The following is a 25,057-nucleotide window of genomic DNA, read 5'->3' as shown; positions in this document are numbered from 1 at the left end:
TAATGTTGAGATGGAAATATAACCATTCAATTATTATAAATTATATTTGAAAAACAGGCGTAAGTCGAATGGTTCAACAAAACCTTGAAAGGAAAGCTATCTTTAGGAAAGGCGGGAAAAACTGTTTCAAGGAGAGATTATTGACGAATTTGGTTATTTAATGATGCTCGTGCTTTCGCTTATGTGCCGTCTTTTGAACAAGTACTCGTGTTTAAATTCGATGAAAGTACGTAAAGTAAATAGTGAATTTGTAATTTTTTTTCACATGTTGTGTTCGTTAACAAACTGTGTGATCCTTTTTGTTTTGGGTTGGGTATGAGAATCAAGTCATTCTTCGTGAAGCTTTTATTGTTGTGTCATCACACATTCATGCACTTTTAAAAAAGCAGGGTAACATGGTCCAATCTTCTCTCTGTTATCGTTATATCACTTTATTTCTTTCCAGATCCCTCGATTTGACAGCGCCGTTTTTCATTGGTGGATATCCGCAAGGAAGCACAATGAAGCTTCCCAACTGGGATTACGTAGGATGCATTCGAAATCTCTATGTTGATCACGTGTTTTTCGACCTCTCGAATCCACTGAAACAAAACGCATCTCAAATTGGGTGTCCTGTGAAAAAGAACTACTGCACCAAGTCAACGTGTGCTAATGGAGGTGTATGTGTAAGCCTAATTGGTGGATTTAGGTGCGACTGTAAAGATGGCTTCATTGGGAAGTTTTGTCGAACTGGTGAGTACCACACGAGTCTCAGCAATTACATTATTGTGTTTTATTATGTTTAGGCCTAATAAAATACAAAGTGATTAGCCCTTTAATTTCTGAAAAATGCAAGAAGTGTTCTCTCTCAACCCAAGCAAAAGGCAAGGTATCATAAAATTTATCAAAATATTTTTAACGTTTTGATCACAGCGTTTTATATATTTCTTTTTCTGTTTTCTCAAGACGTCAAATCAAGTTCCGGAGCCGTTCGATTTGAAGTCAACTCTCTGATAACATTCAAAGACCTGGTTCATACATTGAAGTCACCCCCAGCCTCCTTTACCGCTGAAATGACAATCAAGACGAGGCAGACAGACTCTGTTCTCATTTATCAACTGATTGACGGTTTGGATGCATACCTCAAGGTACCGCTCAATGCCTCTCATTGTAATTTATACTGTTTGTAAAAAATAACATTTGGCTGACATGCTAAGTTACCCTTAATACATCCTTCCCAATAATATCTTTAGAAGTTGTTGGCAAAATTGGTTTGCCTACATGGCTTGTTATAACTAAATTACCTTTTGAAATAATCGCCGTCACTTTTCGATAAACACGTCTTTGTGTAGCCACGTTAGCTACTTTGATGCTGTACTCTAAAAAAGTCCTACTTTTGAAGATGTCCAAATCCAGCAGATTTCCTTACCTATTTCATTTCTTCTCAGATCGTTGGTGGTTCCGTAGCCTTCTTTTACCAGTCAAAACAAATGGCTAATCTTTCGGCAGCGTCAGTTTCTGATGGAAATTGGCACAACATAAAGATGACATTGGACTCCAAGAAGATACAGCTGTCGCAAGATTATGAGCGACATCATGTGACAAAAATTCACCAGGTTCCAATGGATTCGAAGCCAGTGAAGATGGTGTCTGTGGGAGGGGTAAAGCAAGCTGGGAAAGTGTCTCAAGGGTTTCTCGGCTGTCTACAAGGTGGGGGCACTTTGCATAACTTGCCTTTAAGTACTTACCCAAAAATCAACACAAAACACAAAATAGCTAAGAATGAATTATAGCTCCATTCGATATAAATTCCTTTTTGTATCATTCCTGCAAGAGGAAGAGTTTTTATATGTATGTAATCCGTTGATTTTGTTGCTCGTGACGTCAGTCAATCAAGTGTACAAACAAACTTACATATAAATTTATAATCGATGCCTAATAATTATATCTTGAAAATTAGTTGAAGTTTGGGAAATTTTCTTGTTTAGATTGTATGCAACTGCGAGTGATCTGTACCATTGGCTTTCATACTTCATTTATCATGTATGTGTAAGCGGTTGTTTGTTTAAACGTCAAAGAATGTTGAGTAGTATCTTCTCTGTTAAAGCTTTTGCGTTATAAATTCATAAATACCTGATTTTAATGCCAAATTATTTTCAATTTGGGTCTTAATATTTGTCTAAGGCTCTGCGTTTTTTGCTCTGTAATGTAGATTAATTTTGAAATCTTTGAAAAATGTTTCCTGGTTGTTAGGATTGATGTTGAGTGGTGTGTACATCAAGACAGTGGGTGTCAACCTTAAGCCGGGTTGCCAATCGACGCTGCAGTGTGGAAGCTGTGGCACTGGTACCTGCTCCAAAGAATGGGATGCAGAAACATGTCATTGCCCTAAAGGATTTACCGGACCGGACTGTGTCGACGTTTGCCGATTAAACCCATGTTTGAATGACGGTCTTTGCAGAAGATCAAGCACGACGGTACATGGCTTTACATGCGAATGCAAGCCATCTTTCACAGGTTGGTATCTTGCTTGTTTTGATACCATTTACATGGTATAAGGAAAAACATCCTGACCACATGTAAATAAATTTGTCAACTTCGTTTAGATTGATGTATGTTTTCGTATATTTATAAATTAGTTAATTATTGTTAATTCTGCATTATAACAATTTATAAGTTTTTACAGATTTAATTTACCACTTTATTGATTTTCTGTCCCAGGCCCCCGATGCGAGACCAAGATGTCAACTGAATGTGATGATGGATATTTTCGTCTGCCTGGCAAATGGGAATGTGGCCCATGTGAATGTGACATCAGTCGATCTTTTGATCCAAGGTGCAACAAGACCTCAGGCCATTGTTTTTGCAAGGTAAAGACATGTTTTGTCGTTATAACGTCATTGCTCATTTCAAATCATCATTGAATATTTTGGTGTTATTTTATTCAGTCTTCCTTAATGGAAATCTCCACGAAATTTAGTTGCCAATTTCTTAACTCTTGTCTTGTATATACAGCTTTTATGTGTTCATGGATGGTTTTTTTCAATTTATTTATATGTTCCTTTCCTTTTCTGATTGTAAATGGGGAAGTTAGACCTTACCTTGGTAATATCCCGAGGGTAATTCTGTGAGAACTTTATCGATTCTCTGGATTCTGTTTGATGCATTCACTAAGATCGTGCACTTGTTAACTAGCCAACCTATACTACTAAAGGAAATAATCTGTTTTGGAAATGTCTCATTTTTCTTCAACAATCAGTTTCCGTTCATTCGTTTTACGTACTTCAACGTTATTTCTTCCTAAGAGCTGAATGTAAGGTGATATAAGAGAATAAAAAGTGTGCTTTAGTTTATTCTATTGAATAATTCATTTTGTTGTTTTGTAAAACATTTTGTGTTTTTTTCTACTGACCATCATCCGTCCGTTGAAATTTGCAAGAGTGACGTTTGAATTGAATCAATATCTTTCTCTTTGCAGAGCGGATATTTCTTGAAATCGAACAGTTGTGAGAGATGCAACTGCCTGCAAGAAGGGTCGATTAACAGCGAGTGTGATCGCATGACTGGGCAATGTCGTTGCAAGCCTCGTGTTGTTGGCCTCGATTGTGATCGCTGCATGGGTCCATTCGAAGCTATCACTCGCGACTGTTTAGGTAAATATGACATTCCTACGTAACATCTCAAGTATAGCATCTAAGCACAAAATAGGTTTAGATATTTTACTGGGTCTACATGAATCTCTGATCTGTCGTCCAGCACCAAGCTTTCATTATGATAGGATAATGCAGTCATAATCTCTTGCCGCAGAGATTCATGCTATTTTTGTTTAAACTGTTTTTGTATCAAGCAGTATTTGAACGTATCTACATAAAAATGAAGAAACCAACACTGTGTAGACAGAAGGAGTTCGTTTTCATCGTTGAACTCCATAGGTAATCTTTTCAATAGCCAAGCAGCATTGATCGTGCAACCTTTACAGTCACGTGCTCGCGTTTTTGCTTGGCCTATTATGATCAACATCTTGCTATGCATATTTCATACCCTAAGTATATTTCAAAATATTAGTGTCATATTTTATGTTTTTCTAATGTATTCTCTTTATTACAGAAATCAACACATCATGCCCAAAATCATACTCCGAGAAAATATGGTGGAGTCAAATTGAACTGGGCCAAACTCGAATTGAAGAATGCCCAGTTGGAACAGTTGGAAATGCCAAACGATATTGCCACCCTAGACGCAGCTGGCAAAGGGCAGACCTCAGTGCTTGTACATCGCTGGAATTTCTTGCCGCTAATAGGACGGTGAGATTACCTACTTCATAGATTCCATCCATGTTGTCATTTGTATGACTTTGAAAATCATTGCTCGGTTTTACAGCCTGCTTCGCATCTCTTAGCCTTGTTTGCCATGCCGCTCGTATTTCCGCTGATAAGTATATAGTAAATAGTATGTATTTAGCAATCCTACTCTATACATATTTTAAATTAACTAATTGGCTGCTTCACTCTCAACCCAGCGAACAAATCAAATCGCTATCTTATATTTTCAATGCGATGCCTCAGTATGAGGTATCATTTGTAAGGTATTTGTTTCTCCTGTCCTTGCTGCTCTTGGATCATTTTCAATGTATCAAAACAAACAATGTACCTTAGATCATAAAATGACGCTTTTTGCAGTAATTCTTCCCAATATTGAATGCTTTCTAATTTTTCTCAGCTTTCCCAACTGAATGACAAAACAAAGAACATGACGAAAGAACTGGCGGTGGATTTGGCGCAAAGTTTGGAGTACGCGTTAACGACTGGTAAAGCGCTTTACGAAAGAGACATCCGAATAGGGTATGACGCCATTTCCAAGATAATTGAATACGAAGGAAGGCAAGAAAAGTATGGCCTAACATCGTCATCTGATGGGAAGTTTCTCAAGGTATGTTTAAATGGATGATAATGATAATGTTTTAAAGAGGATATGGCACGAAAATGCAAAATTCTATTATAGATCAAATCCTTGATGCTGATTTCAAAAATTAAATCGAAAAATGCTAATTCGTTATAGATTTTCGGAAAATAAGGGATTTAGCCATGAAATTTTGTGAAATTCATGTCCCAGAGGACTGGGTCGGGTTTTGAGGACGTACGCCCGGACGTGACGTCAGGTGTTGGACATATTCTCGAGGGTAAAGGTTTGAAAGCAAGTACGGTGTATCGATTAACGTGAAGGCACAATTTATAATTATGTCTACAAGCGAATCAGGCTCTTCTATGACATCGAATCATTCTGCAAGTGATGAAGAACTATATGGAGCTTATGGCGGAGATTATCTGCCCTACTTAAACGAGCCTTTGGCTAGTACGGACGACGAAGGCGATGATGGGCCTAGGCCTAATGACGGAGAACAACCGGAGGATGAAGATGGGATATCTCCGGAAACTTTTCGCGAAAGACAGACGGGGAACCTAACTGTAGATCAATGGTGAGTGGTTTTTGTTTTCGCTGTTTTTTAAATAGTTCAAATTATCCAACCTTTCATGTCGGTACAACGATACAACTGCAGCTCTTTTTTAGGTGTGTGTGCGGCAAATGCTCAGCAGCGAACTTGGAAAGTGCCAGAGAGTACCGTTGCTGCCATGAAGTGGCACCTGCTTATGGAAAAGTCGTTTTTAACGGCCAATCCGATGAAATAAAGTGTGTGACCCTTCATGAAGACTACAGGGCTTTTACAAATATAAATGTCCTTAGAAACGTTGGTCCATTGCTTCGGAAAAAGGATGGAAAGCCCTACAAGAAAAGGGCAAATGTAACAGAAAATGAGTATGTACAAAGTGTTATTGTCAAGTTTAGGCTGAAATAGATAGACATCAAATTTGATTCTTTTTGTTGATTCATAATTGATCTCTTTTAGTGAAAGAAGTATGTGTACATATATAATATAGTATATACTAGTATGCTAATTTATACTAATAATCTAACATTTTATACTGATACTACATATATTGCATAAATATATATATATAATAACTAAACTTTTGTTTCACAAAAAGCAGAAGCGTTATAAAGAAAAATGTTTTAGAAAGACCATGGCAAAAGACAATTTATTATTTTTCTGGAATGCGTTTCGTCCTTTTAGCGAGGAATCATCAGCCTATTTAAATATCTATGTGAGTTCTATGTTAATTTACTGTAGACATCTCTAATTTGAAGTTCATTTACTGAATATATATATATATATCTAAATATCTGAATATATATATACATATCTAAATATAGTATATAAATTTATATATGATATTTATATATACACATATATATATTATATATTGGTATTTTTTTTCTGTATCAGGTATCTTCGTGCAGTTTCTTATCGCTGGTTAGCACGCTGGATATTTGGATACATGGGATGGGACAATACACGGCCTCTGCCTGCATGCATTTATCATAACGTCCGTGAAAAGTTTATGTCTAACCAGAAGATTGGATATAAAAATGCAGAAGAACGTAACTAATAACATAGATTATCTTTATACAATTAGCTTTTGTTATATTTAATTTCATGCAAGTGTATATAATTCTTTAAGTCATTCTTTGCATAAAGTCTTAGAATGTCCTTTCATCAATTGGCCACATTTTTTGCATGAAGGGGCCTTTCTTTTTGGCAAACGATCAGCTCTGTTGCATGCTTGCTCAGCTACCAAATCTTCTTGGAGTTTGTATTGATCATTTTCTGGTAAGATAAACATTGATTAATAAATTTAGAATAAAAAATGGCAAAATTTTTCATCATACAGTTTTAATGATTAATCAACAAAACTTTAAATGAAAAGGCAAATAAAACATTATTTTCTGGCCAATTAAGTATATTACCTGAAGGGTATAATGGTTGAAATAGTGTTCTCCTTTTTTTATATTCTTTTACAGCCTCTTTCTTACTTTTTGTTCTTTCAAATCTGCTCACCAAGGATGCAGGCATCTTATCAGCATACTTTTTCCAAATCTGGCCAAGTTCTTCTTCGTTTGATTTAAATAAAAGTTCTTTTGTATGCTCAACGTAATCTGTAATAATTTTTTTGAAAATATAAAAGCAATTATTTTGAATATTAAACATAATCTGAAATAATTTCTGTAAAAATGTATAAAACTAATATTTTATCTAATATATTCAAACTAATATCAGTTCTTGAAAAATACAATAGCATTTCTCATCTCCCATTTCTCAGGGCAAAATATGAATTGATTTTCTTTATATGGCAAGATTATGTAGATTATATGTTGTATGCTGTCTACTCACTGTAAGATGGAGGGACTGGAACAGGTTTTACTGCTTCTTCGCCAAGTTTATATTTAGGATAAGAAACTTTGAAATATTCCTTTCCATTTTTGTCTTTTTGTGCTTCCCTGTGCAGGTTTTCGTTGAAATGTGAAACTGCCATTATATGCCTTGGAAAAAATATAACAGTTCTTTGTTGGGTATTTGGATACATTTTCTGTTTGACTCACAAATGAAGTTTAGTTTTATTTTGTTGATACTGATACAAATAAAAATTATACATTTATGTAAAGTAGGCTGTGTTTTTGCTAGGAATGGCATTCAAATACTGTTGCACACGTTGGCACTTTCTTAAACTCTCTAGAAGTACAATTTACAGGAAGCAACAATATCCAAAATTTAAATTTCAGTTATTTACTCAGTGTTGACAAATTTTCTCAGCAATTAATTTTCTTCAAAGATAGCTTGGCAGGTAGTAAAGATAGTATAGTGAAAAACAATACAATGCACAATGCTCAGTAATTTTTAATTAATGATTGGTATCTCTAGTCATAAGTACCTGCACAGAGAGCCAATCCAGGAGTAATGTGTCATCTTTGGGTGCCATTGGTTCAGTGTAGAGTGGTATCCCTCGAGACAGCTGGTTTGTGCATTTGATGACAATTTCGCAATGTCTTGTAGAAGGCTTTGATTCATTAGAATTGGCTGAATCTTGTCATATGCAGTAGTTCCTGTTGAATTACATATATTTAATACTATTATTTTATGTTAGCTGTTAAGGAGAAGTATATGGGAAGTTTAACAATCAGCACAATTGTTTATTTTCTTAGGTTTCAAAATTGAAGCAAGACCATTTAGGGAACTTTAAATGGTGTTTGCCTCTCTTTAAAAAAACCATTAAATTATGAAAGGGGCTACATTTTGTATAAAATGCAGTGATTTGACAAAATGATACAAACCATTGAGAATCCATCTACGTTTATGATCTAGTTCTCCGTGTGCACACCTCTGAAACAGTTTGTCTTCGTGGTTGTTGTGCTTGTTCTGGATGTGATTTGAGAAAGCCTTCCATTTTGCGACAATGAGTTTCCCAAAACCTTCCTTTGTCGATGTTGCACACCAGTAGAGGTGGTTGCGGATTGTTGAACACCATGTACCCAATATCTCACAATTTCTCTCCTTGCTAGCTATTGTTACCTTCTTGGTTAAGGTGCGTGCAACATGCCAAATATCATAATAATGATGGACATGTGGTAAAGACTCCCTTATCCATTTGGCCACTCCTCTGTGTCTGTCTGATATAAAATTGGAGACCTCTATCCCGGCATCATTTAGGTATCCGAAACATCGCTTAGCACCAAGCAACTCCATATTGGAACTACCTTTGCATTCATTTGACTATACAGGAAATAAAATAAAGAGGGTGAAAATGTACATTAGTTTAATTCAAAGTTGAAATTGATGTCAGGTTATTAAACACACAAATATGAAGATACAAGTTTATGGTTGATGACTTATAACAACAGTATTTAATTTTGTCTACAAATAGACACATTTGAAGTCCAATCCAGTGCTTTCTCTTGGTTTTATAAGGTTCAAGACTTGATATTTGACCTTATTAATGATTTTTTAATGCTAGATATTTGATTCCATTTGAAAACAATCTTATTAATTAACTTACTTTAAAAATTAAGATCTATCTGTTTGGCTTTTTTCATGTGGCATGTACCGAATTATTCAAAATAAAGAAAGGAAATTGTTAAGTTTGGGCTTTCTGTAACAAGTCACTAACAAATAAATTAGATTGATAGAAAAAATGGTTTATGATTTTTCCATTACCTGAACCAATTCAAAGTGTATGATTTTTTTTATATTGTCACAATACATCGTGTAAGTGCCATATTTTGCTGAATGCCCCATCGAATCGAATCGACCATCGCCACATAGGACAATGTCTTTAACACCATGAAGCTCAGTCAGCAATGATGCTCTATATAGCTCCCAGTGACGGAGAATTGCAGGGAAAACAAACTTTTTTTGATGACGGAAAAAAGTATGTGCACTGTAAGTGGCAAGGCCGAAGTGTCTGAAAATTAATAGCAGTTTGCTGATTGATGCTCCAGCTGTAAGAGTGCCGAGACTAAGCAAGATGTTACCAGCTGGATAACGACCAAGAACGTATGGTTGTGACCTCCATTTCCAACAGTCTTTCCCACATTCGATGCAGCTCTGATAAACAGTTACCATTGTCCCATTCTGCTCCATTCTGACTCCTGGCTTAGTTTTTTTACACTTGAAACAGAAGATTGAAAAGACTTGTAGTAGCATTGTATAAAATACAATAAACTTGGGTTCTTTTTCTGGAGTTGCATTTTGGTCAATTCTGCGATAAAGATACAAAAAAGATATATATTTATAATGCATTTCCCTGACATTCCCTACATCACATAAAAATGATAATTTTGTCAAAATATTATACAACATATGGAAGGGAAAATAGGACTTTTTGTTATTTGTTGCTTGGCTAATGAAAAATTGGCTCAGCAGAATATGAAGCATTACCTCACTTGTTGCCTCTTTTTATGTGTATCATCATAATCATAATCATCAAAATCAGTCCCATCACTATCTGACATGTCACTAGGAGAACTGTCTGCTTCATCAACTTTCCATTCGCTGTCCTCGTCTTCTGATAAATTTTCATTTGACTCTTCAGCATGAAGTATATCCTCAACAGGAATAGGGTTACCGCTATCTTCCTAGAAAATAACAGATTAAAAGATACGACTTATTGTACTAGCATTTCCAAGCCTTCTCAGTGGGATGTGTGTACAGAACCCCCTTCTCTTGGGCATATATCCAGAAAAGGCTCATTGTCCTTGGCTTCAAATTTCTAACTATCACGTTTTTCTAGATGACAGGGTGAAAGCCCACTGACTTTTTGCATATATAGTTTTAACAAATTTACTTTGTGAAAACAGAAATTTAAAAGCTCCTGGAACAGTCTAAAGTCGAGAAATGATGCAGATTTATCTTTAGCTTTACTTACATTCTTTTCGCTGCCTTCCCGTAGTGTCCTTATAACATGTTTTAGCCTGTTGTTCTGACGTCTTAGGTTCTGAATTTTTTTCCGTGTTTCAGTGCATTTCTTGCACATCATTGCCACCTGTATTGCCGTATGTGTTCTAATATTTCCTTGAACCTCTTCTCGTTGAGGGGTTATGCATGTGGGGCATGTGTGTACGGGGGCACCTGTCAGATGAACTTGGCACTGCAATGGAACAACGTCTACATGTTCTTCAGAATCGTTGTGCTGTTCCCCGATGGTGAACGCATTTTCGCCTACCTCAACCTCTTCTATCTCTTCATCGAACTGTCCTGAAGCACATTCATTTTTGTTAGCGTGTTCGTGCTGTTTGATTCCTCTTAACAACTAAAATTGAGTAAATGGTAAATTTTAAGAAACTAATATATAGTTTGTTAAAAAACTTTATTGAAAAAATTACGAAAACCTTGAATCTGAGAATGATGAGAGTCATTTTCATAGAGACTGTACATAGATAAAGCTCAAAGGTATATTTTATACTCACAGTTCTTCTGTTTCTTGCCACCTTTGAAGACGATTCACTAAATGCCTGGCTTCGTCCTCGTGTGTCGAATACAGTTGGAATACCATCCTTTTTTAAAGTCCTCTTCGTTTTGGAACTGTCAAAACCAGGAAGCTCTAAAGCAAACGGTTTTTCATAGCAAGAGCGCTCAAAATGATCTGAGCACAGGTAAGGGCCGATCGAGTAGGCTTGGTGATTGAAATTGGCACGATGTCTTCTGACTAAACGAATCCATTGCCTTCGCAAATCGAGGTTTTTACTTGGAAAACGGTGCATACTAATACCTGGCGTCAAACTACTGTTTGTACAGTTCTCCCCATTTGGTAATCCGGTAACGCAATATTGCCCCACGTTTCACTTTTTGTTTGTCGGCCTTGTAGATTCTTGCATACTTATTGATTTGAATTCGAAATCTTGTTTCAAATCTCGTTGTTTTGAGCTGATGTTCTGAACCGAAAACTGCCTGAAAGCATCTTACGCCCCTATTTTATACTTTTGTGAACTCAAAAGGTTTTTTCAATTATTAAAAAGTCGGAAATCTCAATACTCAACGCACATAATCATGCATACAAAGATTAGTATGGAAGTTGAGGGACGTGACGGCATTATTGTGCAAGCTATTGGCAAACGTAAATCCTCCAAAAATTACCTTTACGAAATTTCCTGAATACGTATTCAACAGTTATTCAAAAAAGCTGATAATTTGTCACAGAAGTAAACAACAGGAAATTATTGCAAGCGGATTTCATTTCGCACTTAACGTGTAGGTGGCAATCTAACACAACAAAGCACGCTTATTCTGTCCAACATCTGACGTCACAGACTTCTGGCGCCAAATTTCTGACCGCGTTCAAATTCTGCCATCGAAGTATGCGAAATTCCGAATTTAAAACCGAATATTTCATGAACTAGATATCGTATCGAAAAAAGGAAAAAAGTTTTGAAATCTGCGCGTTAAACTTGGTTGAAATAAACCTAATATTATTTTCGTGTCATATCCTCTTTAAGGATGTTCCTGCTTGAGTTTGGCATCTTGTTCAATGTCACAGTTTACAATTGATTATCTTGTTTGCTTTAGAATATTATGACGTCCACCAGCAGACTGACCGAGCCAGATTCTAAGAACATTTGGTCGCTTATCCAGAAGGTAATTAGAATTTGGTTTTATTGCATTATTTTATATCTATATAAATAGAGTTAAAGGGTAGAAGATTAAGCCTTTAGTAAGTGATAAATAATACCTTTAGAAAGTGACACCAGCGCTATGGCTTCTCTTCGATTCTTCAATTGGGTTTAGACGTTGATTTCTAATTTTCCCAGGCATGGCTCAAGATCGCAAAAATATCATTTGCAAAAATGGGGTCATAGCTTTTTGAATAATTTACAAATGAAGGAAAGCCTTTTCTACTAAAATTCGGTCATTATTCAGTAAATTTTTCTTTTTGTTTATCAAACATTTTTCCCAAATGCAAATTTGTTTGCAGGATGAAGACGGAGTTGTCGGTTTGATGAAGAAAATGGAAAATTTGCTGCTGATATTGTCCAAAAACTTCGCCTATGTCCGTCGCAGACAGCGGCGCTCAGTCACAGCCCTACCGCCTTTCAGCTTGGCCTCAAATAACATATGTAAGTTACTAAAGCATCTCACACGAATCACATTTTATTTAGTATCTTAATCTGCGTGTATTCCAAAGCATTTTGTTTACATTTTTATATCTGTTTGTCTCTCGGTCAATCACAGTATCTTGGCTGTTATCTTCTCACATTTTTCGTTGTCATTATAGTTCGTTTTGAGCAGCCCTGATGCCATGCCATTCCATTGTTGATTTTTACTTTCTGGCGTAAAGCAGAGGAACAGGGTTGCACTAATTATTGGAACTTGGCACCTAAGTTCCCAAAAGAGTTTCCGAGTTCGTCTAAGCAAATTCGTCAAAATTTTAGATAAATGCATTGTTGCAGAAAGAGATATTGTCATTTTGATAAAGTTGAAAATGCAGATCATGATTAAATTTTCAGGCATTTTTAATAGGTTCCAGAAAAAAAAATTTCAGCCATGCAGAAAAATACAATATAAACTGGTTTCCATATCTTTGTAAATAGAAGCGCGAACACCAGTTATTTTCTTTAAATAGACAGTTTTACCAAGATTGTCAACAAATTTTATTTATCAAGAATTATTTGTTTTTTAGTTATGGAGATACAGCAATTTTACACAAAGCACTCCTCTGCGTACAATTTCCCAATGCTTCGTGAACAATGGACAGGCGAATACGCCCCTTGGAAGGATACAAAACCTACAGTCTTGGTTCCTCCGACAATTTTCAATGATACTGATTGTAAGTTTAATTTAGTGACTTTCAATACTTGGAAAAAATTCTTTTGGTTGATATATTATATATTATACATCTTATGCAGCTTTTGCTAACATGAGTTCTGAAGTATACTACACAAAAACACTTAAATCTTTTTGAAAATTCCCCATCGCAGAGATGTCTTTGATACAGATTTCAAATTTTGTGTAACAGAATACAGATTTCTGCAAATGTGCCATCTTTTTTGCAGTGGCTGATCGAGAGGCAAGCCTCGGTTTGCTGGCGTACAAGACTCTTGGTGATTTGATGCCATCAGTTTTTGAAGAAGATGGGTATGGAAACTCTGTTTTGTGCTCTCGAAGCAAATCAGGCATTTTTACTTTTGATTTATAGGGAAACCAATCTAGAAGTTTGTTCCATCTTAAGATTTTGCAGTATGTCTGTGCCAATAATCTGCCTTTCCATAATTCTGTTTTCATGTTAGAAGAAAGTAAACAATTGTTGTCAGTGTTTTATTATATATATGTATTACAGTAAACACAGCTTGGTTTTCTTGTACTAGTCCAACAGTCGTTTTGCACAATCATAAAACCCTATTCTCTATTAGGCTCTTGTTGTTCTCAGCCCCCTTTTCTTGTTCTCATCCTCCCATTTTTTCTTCAGGCGCAGATACAACGTAGAAATTTACACCGATGTTGTCACAGTGACGATCCCTGGGGTGGCCAATCAAACACTCTCTGACAATATGACCATCATTTTCCAAAATAAGAAGGTAGGCCAAATTGATTCTGCGAACTTCTCGTAAATTCTTTCTCATTTTTTTGTATGTTTATTTTAGCATGTTTGTATGTTTGTTTTGTATGTTTGTATGTTAAGGATCATTAACTTGAAAGTTAGCACCAGTTTTCTTTGTTTCCTCGTTAACCTATTTCTAAATCTCAGTGTCTTTCACGCGCCAGTTTCTTAACTTCTTTGAGTAATCTTGCACTTGGATTTTTGAATTTTAGATGACATTGTGATCTTTTTAAAGCTTACAATCTTAGCAGAACCGTACATTTCATGCTAAAAAATTTGTTATTCGAATTGACCAAATTTCAAATAACATCACTGTTCTGATGAAGATTATCATAACTTATTTGCTAAATTTCTATCTTAAATTAAAGCCTTTTAATTCTAACCAGAAATGCTTTTAGCTAAATTTTTATTAAAATCTGCTGTGTTTTAGAACAATCAATCTACTGGACTCAGTTGCGTCTACTGGAATTTCACTGCAACGTAAGCCTTTTTACGTCATGTTTGATCTAATTGCTTGATGTGCAATTTTGTATTAGGAAAACGTTGTTTGACGAAAGACGAAAAATTTCTTCTGGATATCTCAAGACCTTTCAAGTTGCAGGATTGTTTGTTTTAATCAAACTATTACTTGGCGAATTTTATGTCTTCAATTTCATGAAAGTAATTATTAAACATCGATAGATTTATACGGTATATGGCAGAGCTATTCAGAACTGTGGTGTGTTGTACAGAAGAGCTCTGAACACTATCTCTTGATATTCATGATGCTTTTTATCCTTGAGCTTTGTCTTGACGTACAGTGAAATGACAAGTGAAATGCAATCCGATTTTAGGAGTTCTCGCTCTGGGGGCTGGTCCACCGATGGCTGCTTCTTGACTCCAACTAATGGAAGCACCATAGTTTGCCAATGCAATCATATGACGACATTTGCAGCTGTGAAGTTTGTTGACATGGTAAAAATCTTAGCTTTATGTTTATAGTCTTCACACTTGTATCCTTCATGTACTTCTTACCTTGTTTTGCTTGTGATTATGCTGCTTGTAAAATTCGTTTATAAAAAACTGATTGAACACTCTTTCAAACTTGTTTTTTTTGCAATAATGGTTCACCTCGAATATTTTATAGGGTACTTTGATAAATTTTTAGATAAATTGTGGTTGCCTAAACCATTTTCCATTTGTTGAAATGATTTCAGTTGTAGCTTTTCATCATTGTCGAGGTTTTTAAGAATGTTCTACACTAGCTGATTATAAAGTTTAATTTCCACTGGTATAAATTGCGTATTTAAACTAACGAAAGCCATTGATTACAAAATTTCAAATGGTGGACATCCCATAAGTTGGTGTCATCAATGTTTGTTTTTGTTTCATTAGTATTCTGTAATTGAAGCGTTTTTAACTTGTTTTTCTTTGTTTATCAGCTGCCACCGAGAAAGAGTGCGTTCAAAGTCCAACCTCTCACATACGTGACGCTATCCGTATCTATGGCAATGATTTTGTTTACGTTCCTCACCTACGTCTGCCTGAGGTAAGCCAATATAGAGGAGTTCTGAATGCAACGGTGTGGTGTTAAGAATATGTGACTTTGTACGGGCTGAGCTATTGAAATGGGGTCATTTTATCAACGTTCTGAAGTCGAAATATTGTTTGCAGAGATAATAAGAAAACAGAGTTGATTTTTTGCGCAAGACAACAAATCTTTAGTCGGTTTTTTACCAATAGAGGCTTGAAAGGGAAAATCAGGACAGTCAGTTAAAAAATTGATGAGCCTTTTGATGTTTGTAGCAAATGGTGAAATATTTTCGATAATTTATTCATTCCCCTTTTTAGTCAACTCCGATCAAATGCCAACTCAATACACAAGAACCTTTGTGCTGCATTGTTCTTGGCTGAGCTTGTCTTCATCGTTGGAATCAACCGCACTGACAACACTGTAAGTATAGTATTTGGGTGAAGAAAGTTGTTTGCTTAGCTTTTTCATGCAGTCTTCTCGTGATATGGGATGTAAGGCCTTAATGATATGGAGTCAGTTATCGAAATGATGTCATCCGTACAAAAACTACAGGTTGTTGAGTCAGTTCTTATACAACCAAAGTTTAAGCGTTCGTAAGTGCCTTTTGTGCACTTTGACCTAATGTTGCAGTTTGTGAATTTGCGATTTTGCGAAGAATGTTCATCGGCATATTAAGAGCCAAATTTGATGTCAGAGTTCATGTCTTAGCAACAGTGAATTCAGTGATTTTAAACAACATATTTCTCATCTACCAACAGGCTGTTTGCCGAATCATCGCCATCCTTTTGCATTATTTCTTCTCGTGCGTCTTTTCGTGGATGTTAGTTGAGGCGTTTCACCTTTATCGATTGTTGAGCGAGAAAAGGAACATTAACTACGAAGACATTACCCCATATTATTTTATTGGTTGGGGTGAGTTTCCTATAATTTTTAAGTAACTATCTTTATATTTTCCATCTATGATCGCTGCGTTGCAAATACCGCTACCACTTAAGATTGGATATTGCTTCTTGGGCTGATAATCTTTCTCTGTGTTCTACTTCAATTCATAAACATATTTTATAGCTTTAATTTTTATATGTCACTTCAGCACCTTGCGATATATAATATTTTGGTGGCCAAGAGATAAAAATTTTGATTTTAGCCCCTCCTTCCTAATTAGGCTAAATGTGATTACAAAATCGTTATCTGCCCAAAGGACTGAAATTATTGTTTCGTGAGAGTTTTAGGCTAATAATTCTTATTCTGGGCTAAAGAAAAACAATATTCCTAGGGCAAATAAAAAGTTGAAAAAATTAGGATGATCGGATATGTGTAATGGTTTTCTTTATTTTTTAATTGCCCAGTTCTCTCTATTTTAAATTTCCATTTTTGCACAGGTGCCCCCGTCATTGTTGTGGGTGTGACTGCTGGGTTAACTCCCAAAGGATATGGGAATCCGCAATTGTAAGTGTCAAACATTTTTACAGTGGCTGGCATTGATAGCAGTCTTTGTTCTGTTACTTGCAAAATTTGCTTATTTATGATTTTTGATCAAGTTATTTAGGTACGTTTGTTGTATTGTTAAAGGAGCTGTGTCGTGGTTTTGTTAACGTACCAAAAACACGGGGGATGTGCACTTTTCAACCTCATTCAGTCTAGTACCTGGGATGCCTGGCGTTCTTGTGCTTCTATAAACTTTAAAGTTAGAAAATTATACTAGTTGAGCCTATTTGCCGAAGTTGGGATGGAGATCTACAAAGGTTTATGTTGTATTCCAAACTTCGATTCGATAGGCCCAGAAAACCAAGTGTTATTCAACGGCTAGGATTTTGACGTCTTCCATGATGAATTTCAATTAAACGAGAAATCGTTCAACGCAAGAATTTTTCTGCTTATAAATCCATGTATATAAATCCATATATGGTGAAAATTGTTTTTAATTCTGATTTTAAGTTACACTTCCGATTTCATTTTCAGCTGCTGGATTTCAACCAGTGGGCAACTGCTTTGGACATTCACTGCTCCTATCATGGCTATGGTAGCGGTATGTGTGACGTCATTCCCATTATATTTACTATTTCAAAGTTAATCAGAACGTCGTTTTGGAGAATAATCCTTCGTCCAAATTGCTTTGCACCTGTTTTCGTATTACGGAAATCGTCACTTGAGGAGAGAATCGTCTAATTTACGACAATATTATTTTATATATCCGCATACAAGACTGTGTATCAGATTATTTGTGTATTCATCGCAGGCAACTTACTGAGTCCATTAGCATACATGATATCAAAACTAACTCTTTTATCCTAATTTTCAAGCAAAGCGTTCCTTGGCTTGCATTAGCGAAATTGCATCTACCTTTCTGCCTCGCAAATACGTTTCATTTACTGTTTATTGCATTCTCAGGCAAATCTGCTGATATTCGTATTGGCAGTGGCAGCATCATTCAACAAGAAAAGCTCCGCCAGAGATCTTAAGCATAAGAATCGCCCAAGGTAACAAAAGAGGAGATGTTTTGGAAAACCATCAAACTTTTTGTTTCTCTCTGGCCATAAAAACCTTAATCCTTCGACACTGTTGAGAACATTGTCCAGCTTCACCCCATTCTACCAGTCATAAATTAAAATGTTTTACTTTTGGATAAAGAAGTTGTTTCCTGTTACATTCTTAATTTGTTCAGCCAGGCTAATATGGTCATTGTAACTACCAAAGATGCTGTATTTTGATTTTCTTTGCTGGTTCAAGATTCCGAGTGGAAGCATTTTGATTCGCCATTTCTTAAATTGAGAAAAAAATACTGATTTTTACGTGCCCCACAAATATACCCTGCATAAAAAATCATTGAAAATCAGGGGTGGCTTGGACTTTCTGATATATTTCGAAGCCGCTCGAGCCCCGAAGCCCCAAAACCTCCAAATAACTAACACCTATGGTATTTATGAAGCTGTGTAAAGGTAGCTAGTTGTATCATTGTCGGGTCCTTCAGAAAACTTCGTAACTTAACTTTCTGTTTCTCACCCGTGGTTGTATTTTTTCTTACAGATTCGGACTATACACATCGCTGATTCTTCTGCCAATTCTCTGTGCCACTTTCGTCATCGGCCTGATGTCTGTCAACGCAAACATGCAAATGTTCAGTCTTATGTTTTCTGGTTTTGTAATATTTCAGGTGCGTTACATGGGGTTGCATGACTAATTCTGCGGCCAACTCAATTCTAAGGGGAATGAACATAACGGAAAAGGCTCATAATATAATTTCTTGGTTTAAGAGGAAAAGCACGGGTTTTTCTCTGCAGGAATTTACTGACATCTTTGTTTACATTTCTTGGTAGTTGACAATAGGTATATGATAAAGTAAAGGCATGCTGAGAATTCACGTTGTCCTTTTTCTTGCTTTAAGGTTGAAATTAATGATAGTACTGGGTCAGGGCAGTAGCTAAACATCCATTTGAAATGTATCTTTAGAGTTTAGCCAAATAACGAAAATAACTATGTGCCTTAGCTAATAGTAAAGCTCAATCTTTAGTTTTAAGGATTGCTAACTAGTTTAATGCTTATTTGCGTCTACTTATTTACGATTTATCGCAATACGTTCTTTTGGCTTCCAGGGAATCTACATCGTGCTATTCTACGTTCTGTTTAATCGAGAGGTGAGCAACCTGTACTTGTAACTTGAAGTATTTAGCATTGCGTTCTTATATCATGCTTGTACCTCGTTTATGCACATTGTTATGATAAGTGAGGTCTAATTTGTGGATAAACACTATTTTTTCTCGATGATTTTAGTGGTCCTTTGCAATAAGGGCAGGAGAAGGGGATGGTTATTTTAATTCTGCATAGATCTTGCTAAGATGAATTTTTCAACTCTTTGATTAAGATGTCCCTTCTTTCTGAAAGATTCTTCCTTCTGTGAGCATAATACGCTTTCAGTAGCAAAAGGACAAGTTGAACTGGATGGCCGATATTTAAAAATGTTTCTTTTTAATTTTAATGTTATGGGGTAAATATTTATGATAAAGGATTGTTTGAAAGTCTTGAGAAGTTAAAGAAATTCAACAGAAATTTGTCCCAGTTTTATAAAATTGATTATTAAAAAAGAAATGCCATTGAGCTGTATCTGAGGACATATTTGTATGTAATGTCTGGTACCAAAAGGGAATTCTACCAATGTGTATGTTAGCCAGTTTTATGTCGGTTCATTTCTTTTAAAATCTTTTGCAACTACCGTGAGGAAAAAGGTGTCTTAATAGACAAATCCGATTTAATTCCGGGTTGGCACATGATACAATTAAATGCAGTTTTAACTTAATCTAGATCTTTATTTGGTATTAAATAGCTTGCCCGGGTATGATTACGGCAGACCAGCTTATAAGCAAACATTATTTTTTGCATTTGTTCATTTGTTGTTGCTGTTGCTATGACCGGTGTTGTTGCTGTTGCTATGGCCAGTGTTGTTGCTGTTTTGGAGTGAGCTGTATGTTCATTGAATCAATGCATCCCTTGTTCAATTGCAGGTTCGAGACGAGTACAAGAACGCTTATATCAGATGGAAGACTGGTGATAAGAGTTATGGAAAGAAAAGACCTCGTGTGGTATGTATTTACTGTTTTTTATTTTGTTTATAATTGCAATTACAGCAAAGACAACTGATTCAGTTACTGCCAGCAATTCCTCTTTTACGCTTCAAAGCCTCATTGTATGACAAACGTTATCAGGCCAGTAAGCATTGATTTTTGGCTACTGTGTCGTAAATACAGCAGTAACTGAATGAGAAGGCATGTTCCAGACAAGTTATGCTTGTGAATAATCAAGATCGTGAATTGCAAATATCTTACAGCGTTTCCTAAATAATTTCCACTTTCATATTTTTACCAGTTTCACAGTCTATATTTTTGATATATTTATTATAATTTTGCTTTTTAGTGCTAGGTTTTACAAAGAATAACGTTTATGAAGAACAGCCAAAGCTGTGTAGAGTTGGCTAGATCTACTTCCTATGTTATATAGTTATTAAATTTTGCCATGTATCCTGATGTTGTCATTTTGCCTCTTTTGCAGAAGCGAACCCTCGTAGTGGACAGCTCCTATCGCTCACAATTGGCTCATCTCACGGCGACGTTTAATTTGAGCACGTCAACTACAGACAGCAGCACGGACGGTGGTCGCATATTCGGAAAAGGGAGGCGAGGTAAGTGAGAGTAACTGCACAGCAGGAAGTTGAATTGGAAATTCTTGCTTTCAGTATCTTCTTTGATGCTACTCTGGGAAAATTATCTCGTTCTTGTCTTCTTGATAAAGGTTTTGATTAAATGCAGTTTGTTGCAACAAGTTAGTTTACAAAAAGTCAAATATTACCAGAACATTGATTTGCCATCGTTGTGATAGCGATATACGGTTATATAATGGGTGTAAGGTTCGGCTTTGGACTGAGTTGGGTCTTCATCCCTTTTGAAATTTTCATGTGTCTCTCAAATATCACATCTGTTATGCTTGAAATTATTGCTCAATCCTTTACCAATATCAGCAGTGATGTAAGCACTTTTGTAGTGGCGTTTTCTATTCTAATAATTACAATTCTGTTTTTCCAATTTTAGACCTTGCAAGTTCCACCCAACCTGATTCGTCAGATACGTCAGACGAGGACACGACAAAAGATCCGGAAACATATGCGTCCGACTCAGAAACGAGTGATGACGATATGCCAAGTAAGCAATATTGATGAACTTTTTCAATGCCTTTAGAATGTTTTAACTGGAAATTTACTTCCAGTATAACTAGATTCCACATCAGGGGCGGACACTTGATCAAATATTGGAGGGGGGGGAAGCATATTGTTTTAATAAAACGACGTCACATTTCCCATCGTTTTAGAACAAAAGACCATTGTCCTCTATAGTATTGGGGGGGGGGCGGTCGCCCCTCCCTTGTCCCCCCAAGTGTCCGCCACTGTTCCACATCTATATTTTGGTGAGAATTGAAATAATCGTGCAGCAAACGCGTGCAGTATTAGATGCTTCCCTTATATTGTTCTGATACATTTTATATAAAGAATGCTTTGTGCCATTTTGATTGTTATTCTTTATGTGATCTTTTCCATTTGTGATTCTCTTTGCTTCTTTCTTTTCGGCCTTCCAGTATATGTACGATTGGAAAGATCAGGCTTGATTCCCATATTGTCGTGACAGAAGTTTGCACTGAAATTTCTGACAATATCTTTCTTGCACACTTCTAACAATGTCTTAAGAAACACATTTTGCTTGCATATTAAATTGACTTCTTGTGCTATTTTTTCTTGTAACGACCAAGTCCATTCATATACATGTATTTAGCGAAGCTACAAACCTCGCCAAAATTTTTGCAACCCCTAAACGATGTCTGAGCAGATTTATAAAACCTTTTTCCATTCCTCCCCTGACAAAGTTTATTATTATCAATATTGCACAATTTTCAGCGATAATCTAAATAATATTGGACGCACCAACACTTCTAACGAATGAGTCAGCATTGTAGGAGGAGAGGCCAGAATGTAGCAACAGCGTTGATGACTTGAAAGTTATAGTTCAGTTTCGATTGTTGCCAACTTTTAAACGTGATTATTGTGGTGGTCGAACTATTTTTCGCAAAGATTGTAGGTTTTAGCGCTAAAGTCAACTGTCTATTTTTTTCTGTGTTTTTCTAAAGTTTCCTAGTTTGCCAGGACTGTTCAACCACGGTTTTTGTCATCCCTAGTTCCTTCGATGCCAATGGGTAACAAAGGCCTTGGATCAAACTTAGCCTCACCAAATTCCACGCGGTCTTCAAATTCAAACTCAGCTAAATCCCCCAGTGGCGCTCGGTCGCCTGTTGGCGGGAAATCGGCGAGTGGCGCAAGATCTCCACAAAATGGTTCACGGACACCGGATTTCAAGATGGCCAACCCGAAAAAGCTTAGAAGTAGGTTTTTCACTGTCTTGTCAAATTTAATTATCGCATTGTTTGCAAATATTGCTTATAATCCCATAACTCGTCAATATAAATCCTATTATTTTAAAATTCTGATAAAACAGTGCTTGACACACAATTTTCGATTAAGAAGTTGTATAAATTATAGCTAATGTAATTCATATGTCTAAGATATGTAATTATATATATTCAGGTATTTGACAATTACTGTTTACCGGTGTCTGCCATAAAGTGCTTGATATCGTACAGGCAGAGCTGTACACGCTATATGGTGTATAGAACAGGACGCTTTAAAGTTGCTACTCAGAGTGTCAAGTTTAATCCAATCATCATGCCCGATGATCGCGGAGTAGCAACTTAGAGCCGTCCTGTTCGAAACACCAAATAACATGTATTCAGATAAATACTTATTTGCTTTTTCCCGTTTAACAATTATGAGAAAATCAGAATGTGCTTCTAGGCCACTCTTCATTGAACATGGTTCTAGGCCAGGCCGCTCAGCTTAGCCAAAGTAGAAAATAAAGAACGCGAGAAATAATAGTGCAAGAAGAAATGATAGCAAAACTAAAGTTAAGGTGCAGAGAGAAAAGCAAGGCTCCTCGAAAGCTTATGTGAAAGTTTTAGAAAAGAGTTTTTCATTGTTGAAGATCATAATCTACTGTTTGATAAGTTTAAGCAAAAACAAAATAGCCAAAAACCTTTTTTTTTACTTTCAGCTGCGCCTTTATATGCTTCAAACGGGCCAATGCACAGCACACCATCAGGTAAGGAGTTTTTTCTCATTTATTTTCATGTTTGCTTGCATAATGCTGCATAGATTTTTCTTAATTTTCTCAACTACAGATGTTCCAGTTGACGGAGGATAAAAATATCCATAATGTTAAAAATAACTAGAAAATAAATCATGAAAACATTTAATGCAGATAATTTAATTTAATATGTAATAAAGACCTTGCTCTGAATATTGTGCCATAGCAGTTGATGATGAAAGCAATTAAAATCGCCAGTGTTTCTTGTGTTTCTTGATAAAATTGAAACGTTTCTTCATCTTCTTTGCCTGTATATCTTTTTCTAATCCCAAAAGGTGCTCTAGAGAAAGCCTATGTATTTTATTACTTAGGCGAGTCATAGTTGATAGAGTATTCTGTGTTTTCTTTTGTGATTTCAGTTGTAAAGACTGTGATATTGAAATTATTATCTCGTCGATAACTAAAGCCACACCCATCCCAGCAGCTGCGTTTTCACAAATAACTTCCAGCCTTTTCTACAAGCTAAGCGCTGCTCAAGCAGTCTTTTCTGTGAAGCCACTCTGAAATTCTTCTTGATAAAATCTACCCGACGTCATTCTGTTTTTATGAGTTAAATGATTTTTATTCCCATTCGCATCCAAGCACCGAACTTTGCCTATCTTTCTAGATAATTCGGACAATTCCGAGAAACGAAAATTCAAACCTGACGATGACAGGAATCCGAGTATAGACGTAACAGACGTCACTGTTTTGAATGAGGAAATGGACGGACCAGAGGATCCATTGTTATCGTCGTTAAAGCGACAAAGAGCGGAACAGAGCAGCAGCAGTGATACTAGCGAAGTCTCGTCTCTTCCATCGGTTATAAGGTATGGTTTTGTGGATTTTTACTTCAGCATGCCTCTAGGACATTGAAGTTGAAACTGCAGCTAAAGCAGTGCTGAATTTCGTGGAAAAATTCTCCATACGAATATTTTTTCGAACTGAGAAATTGTTTATATAAATTCCAAGTTGACGAACTGAAAATCTTTGTCGATGTATTGAAACTAGGCTTTTCTTTCCATATTCGTTTTTTTTCGTGTTTTTTCATTTCCTTCTGCTATTCTTCTTTTTTTTTCGAATTCAGAATTGTAATATGTGTTGACTTTCACAAACGATTCTAAAAAGTTGGCGTTGTCAATCTTTGGTCCCCTTTAATTTTTCATTGCTACCTCAGATCAGTAAAGCTTGAGCAGTCCAGCTTCAATTGTACAGTGTTTTACATCGTAAACTTTGTCCCATATTCCTGCGAATACTGTAAATAATTTGCTTAAATATGTCCTATTTCCTAATAGGAAATATTTGAATACCATAAATTAAGGAACTGTACAGCAATGTTCCCCCCAATTGCTACTGGAAACAGTTTCGTTATCGTTCTTTTCTAGTTTTGAAATATCACCTGATTCTTAAGTTCGTTTTAAAGCCTTTTCATAAAACATTTTTTTTCTGTTTTAAAAAGGGTTGGCCCTGGTGGCAAGCCACAGTCCATTCTCAAGAAGAAGTCAAAATATGGAAATGTGACTGATTCTGACAGTGAGCGTCGTGGCAAGGTCAGGGTGAGAATTTCGGACAAGTCCAAAAAGCCACTGCTGAACTTAAACAGGGAACCTTCAGAGTGAGTCATTGATAAATTTATTTTGGTTGATTAACCATTCAGCTAGACGATAGATTTAACTAGTATTTTTTGAGAATCTTACCCTTTCCGAACACATATATATGATATAATTTTAAAATCAAAAGTCATACAATCAACAGAAAACACTTTCTTTTATTTAATTGAAAAGTCATAGGTTTCGTGTCTTGTCTCAAACAGTGGAATCCTCCTCTTTAAGGGGAAGTTCAAAATAATTTACCATAAAGCCGAAGGCTAG

General features: G+C 36.0%; 3 protein-coding genes across 3 annotated transcripts in view; 2 read left to right on the top strand and 1 right to left on the bottom strand.

Moving 5' to 3' along the window:
• LOC135692862 (cadherin EGF LAG seven-pass G-type receptor 2) overlaps positions 1-25,057 on the top strand; it is a 45,448-nt gene that overhangs the window by 17,710 nt on the left and 2,681 nt on the right. Inside the window, exons 5-34 of the mRNA XM_089113099.1 lie at positions 446-732; positions 946-1,127; positions 1,428-1,689; positions 2,233-2,496; positions 2,701-2,849; positions 3,458-3,632; positions 4,087-4,283; positions 4,699-4,908; positions 11,933-12,001; positions 12,339-12,480; positions 13,044-13,190; positions 13,417-13,498; positions 13,830-13,938; positions 14,392-14,441; positions 14,795-14,915; positions 15,383-15,489; positions 15,792-15,894; positions 16,233-16,386; positions 16,854-16,920; positions 17,434-17,500; positions 17,863-17,951; positions 18,499-18,625; positions 19,065-19,106; positions 19,971-20,048; positions 20,515-20,644; positions 21,051-21,161; positions 22,186-22,389; positions 23,115-23,162; positions 23,815-24,016; positions 24,646-24,801. Coding sequence (XP_088969225.1) covers positions 446-732; positions 946-1,127; positions 1,428-1,689; positions 2,233-2,496; positions 2,701-2,849; positions 3,458-3,632; positions 4,087-4,283; positions 4,699-4,908; positions 11,933-12,001; positions 12,339-12,480; positions 13,044-13,190; positions 13,417-13,498; positions 13,830-13,938; positions 14,392-14,441; positions 14,795-14,915; positions 15,383-15,489; positions 15,792-15,894; positions 16,233-16,386; positions 16,854-16,920; positions 17,434-17,500; positions 17,863-17,951; positions 18,499-18,625; positions 19,065-19,106; positions 19,971-20,048; positions 20,515-20,644; positions 21,051-21,161; positions 22,186-22,389; positions 23,115-23,162; positions 23,815-24,016; positions 24,646-24,801 — 4,131 coding nt within the window. The remainder of the gene's footprint in view (positions 1-445; positions 733-945; positions 1,128-1,427; positions 1,690-2,232; positions 2,497-2,700; positions 2,850-3,457; positions 3,633-4,086; positions 4,284-4,698; positions 4,909-11,932; positions 12,002-12,338; positions 12,481-13,043; positions 13,191-13,416; positions 13,499-13,829; positions 13,939-14,391; positions 14,442-14,794; positions 14,916-15,382; positions 15,490-15,791; positions 15,895-16,232; positions 16,387-16,853; positions 16,921-17,433; positions 17,501-17,862; positions 17,952-18,498; positions 18,626-19,064; positions 19,107-19,970; positions 20,049-20,514; positions 20,645-21,050; positions 21,162-22,185; positions 22,390-23,114; positions 23,163-23,814; positions 24,017-24,645; positions 24,802-25,057) is intronic.
• LOC148960485 (uncharacterized) lies at positions 5,217-6,548 on the top strand. The gene is made up of 3 exons (XM_089113121.1): positions 5,217-5,455; positions 5,548-5,793; positions 6,323-6,548. The coding sequence occupies exons 1-3, from the start codon at positions 5,217-5,219 to the stop codon at positions 6,483-6,485; spliced, it is 648 nt and encodes a 215-aa protein (XP_088969247.1). The 3' UTR covers positions 6,486-6,548.
• LOC135689274 (uncharacterized) lies at positions 6,558-11,202 on the bottom strand (the record flags this gene model as incomplete). Its single annotated transcript, XM_065206447.2, has 9 exons — positions 6,558-6,703; positions 6,844-7,032; positions 7,268-7,416; positions 7,806-7,977; positions 8,206-8,644; positions 9,086-9,629; positions 9,809-10,005; positions 10,296-10,679; positions 10,837-11,202. Coding segments are annotated over 9 exons (2,586 nt in total), but the record flags the coding sequence as incomplete, so codon positions are not given.

Source organism: Rhopilema esculentum, chromosome 3 (genome assembly GCF_057945365.1).
Source record: "Rhopilema esculentum isolate cy_ngs chromosome 3, ASM5794536v1, whole genome shotgun sequence".
Taxonomy (NCBI): Eukaryota; Metazoa; Cnidaria; class Scyphozoa; order Rhizostomeae; family Rhizostomatidae; genus Rhopilema; species Rhopilema esculentum.
This window is presented reverse-complemented; position numbering and strand designations above follow the sequence as displayed.

Bases quoted from the DNA above. Each gene is read 5' to 3' on its own strand.
- LOC148960485 (XM_089113121.1), top strand. From the start codon at position 5,217: ATGTCTACAAGCGAATCAGGCTCTTCTATGACATCGAATCATTCTGCA. The intron at 5,456-5,547 runs GTGAGTGGTTTT...GCTCTTTTTTAG, and splicing joins AACCTAACTGTAGATCAATG to GTGTGTGTGCGGCAAATGCT. The intron at 5,794-6,322 runs GTATGTACAAAG...TTTCTGTATCAG, and splicing joins GCAAATGTAACAGAAAATGA to GTATCTTCGTGCAGTTTCTT.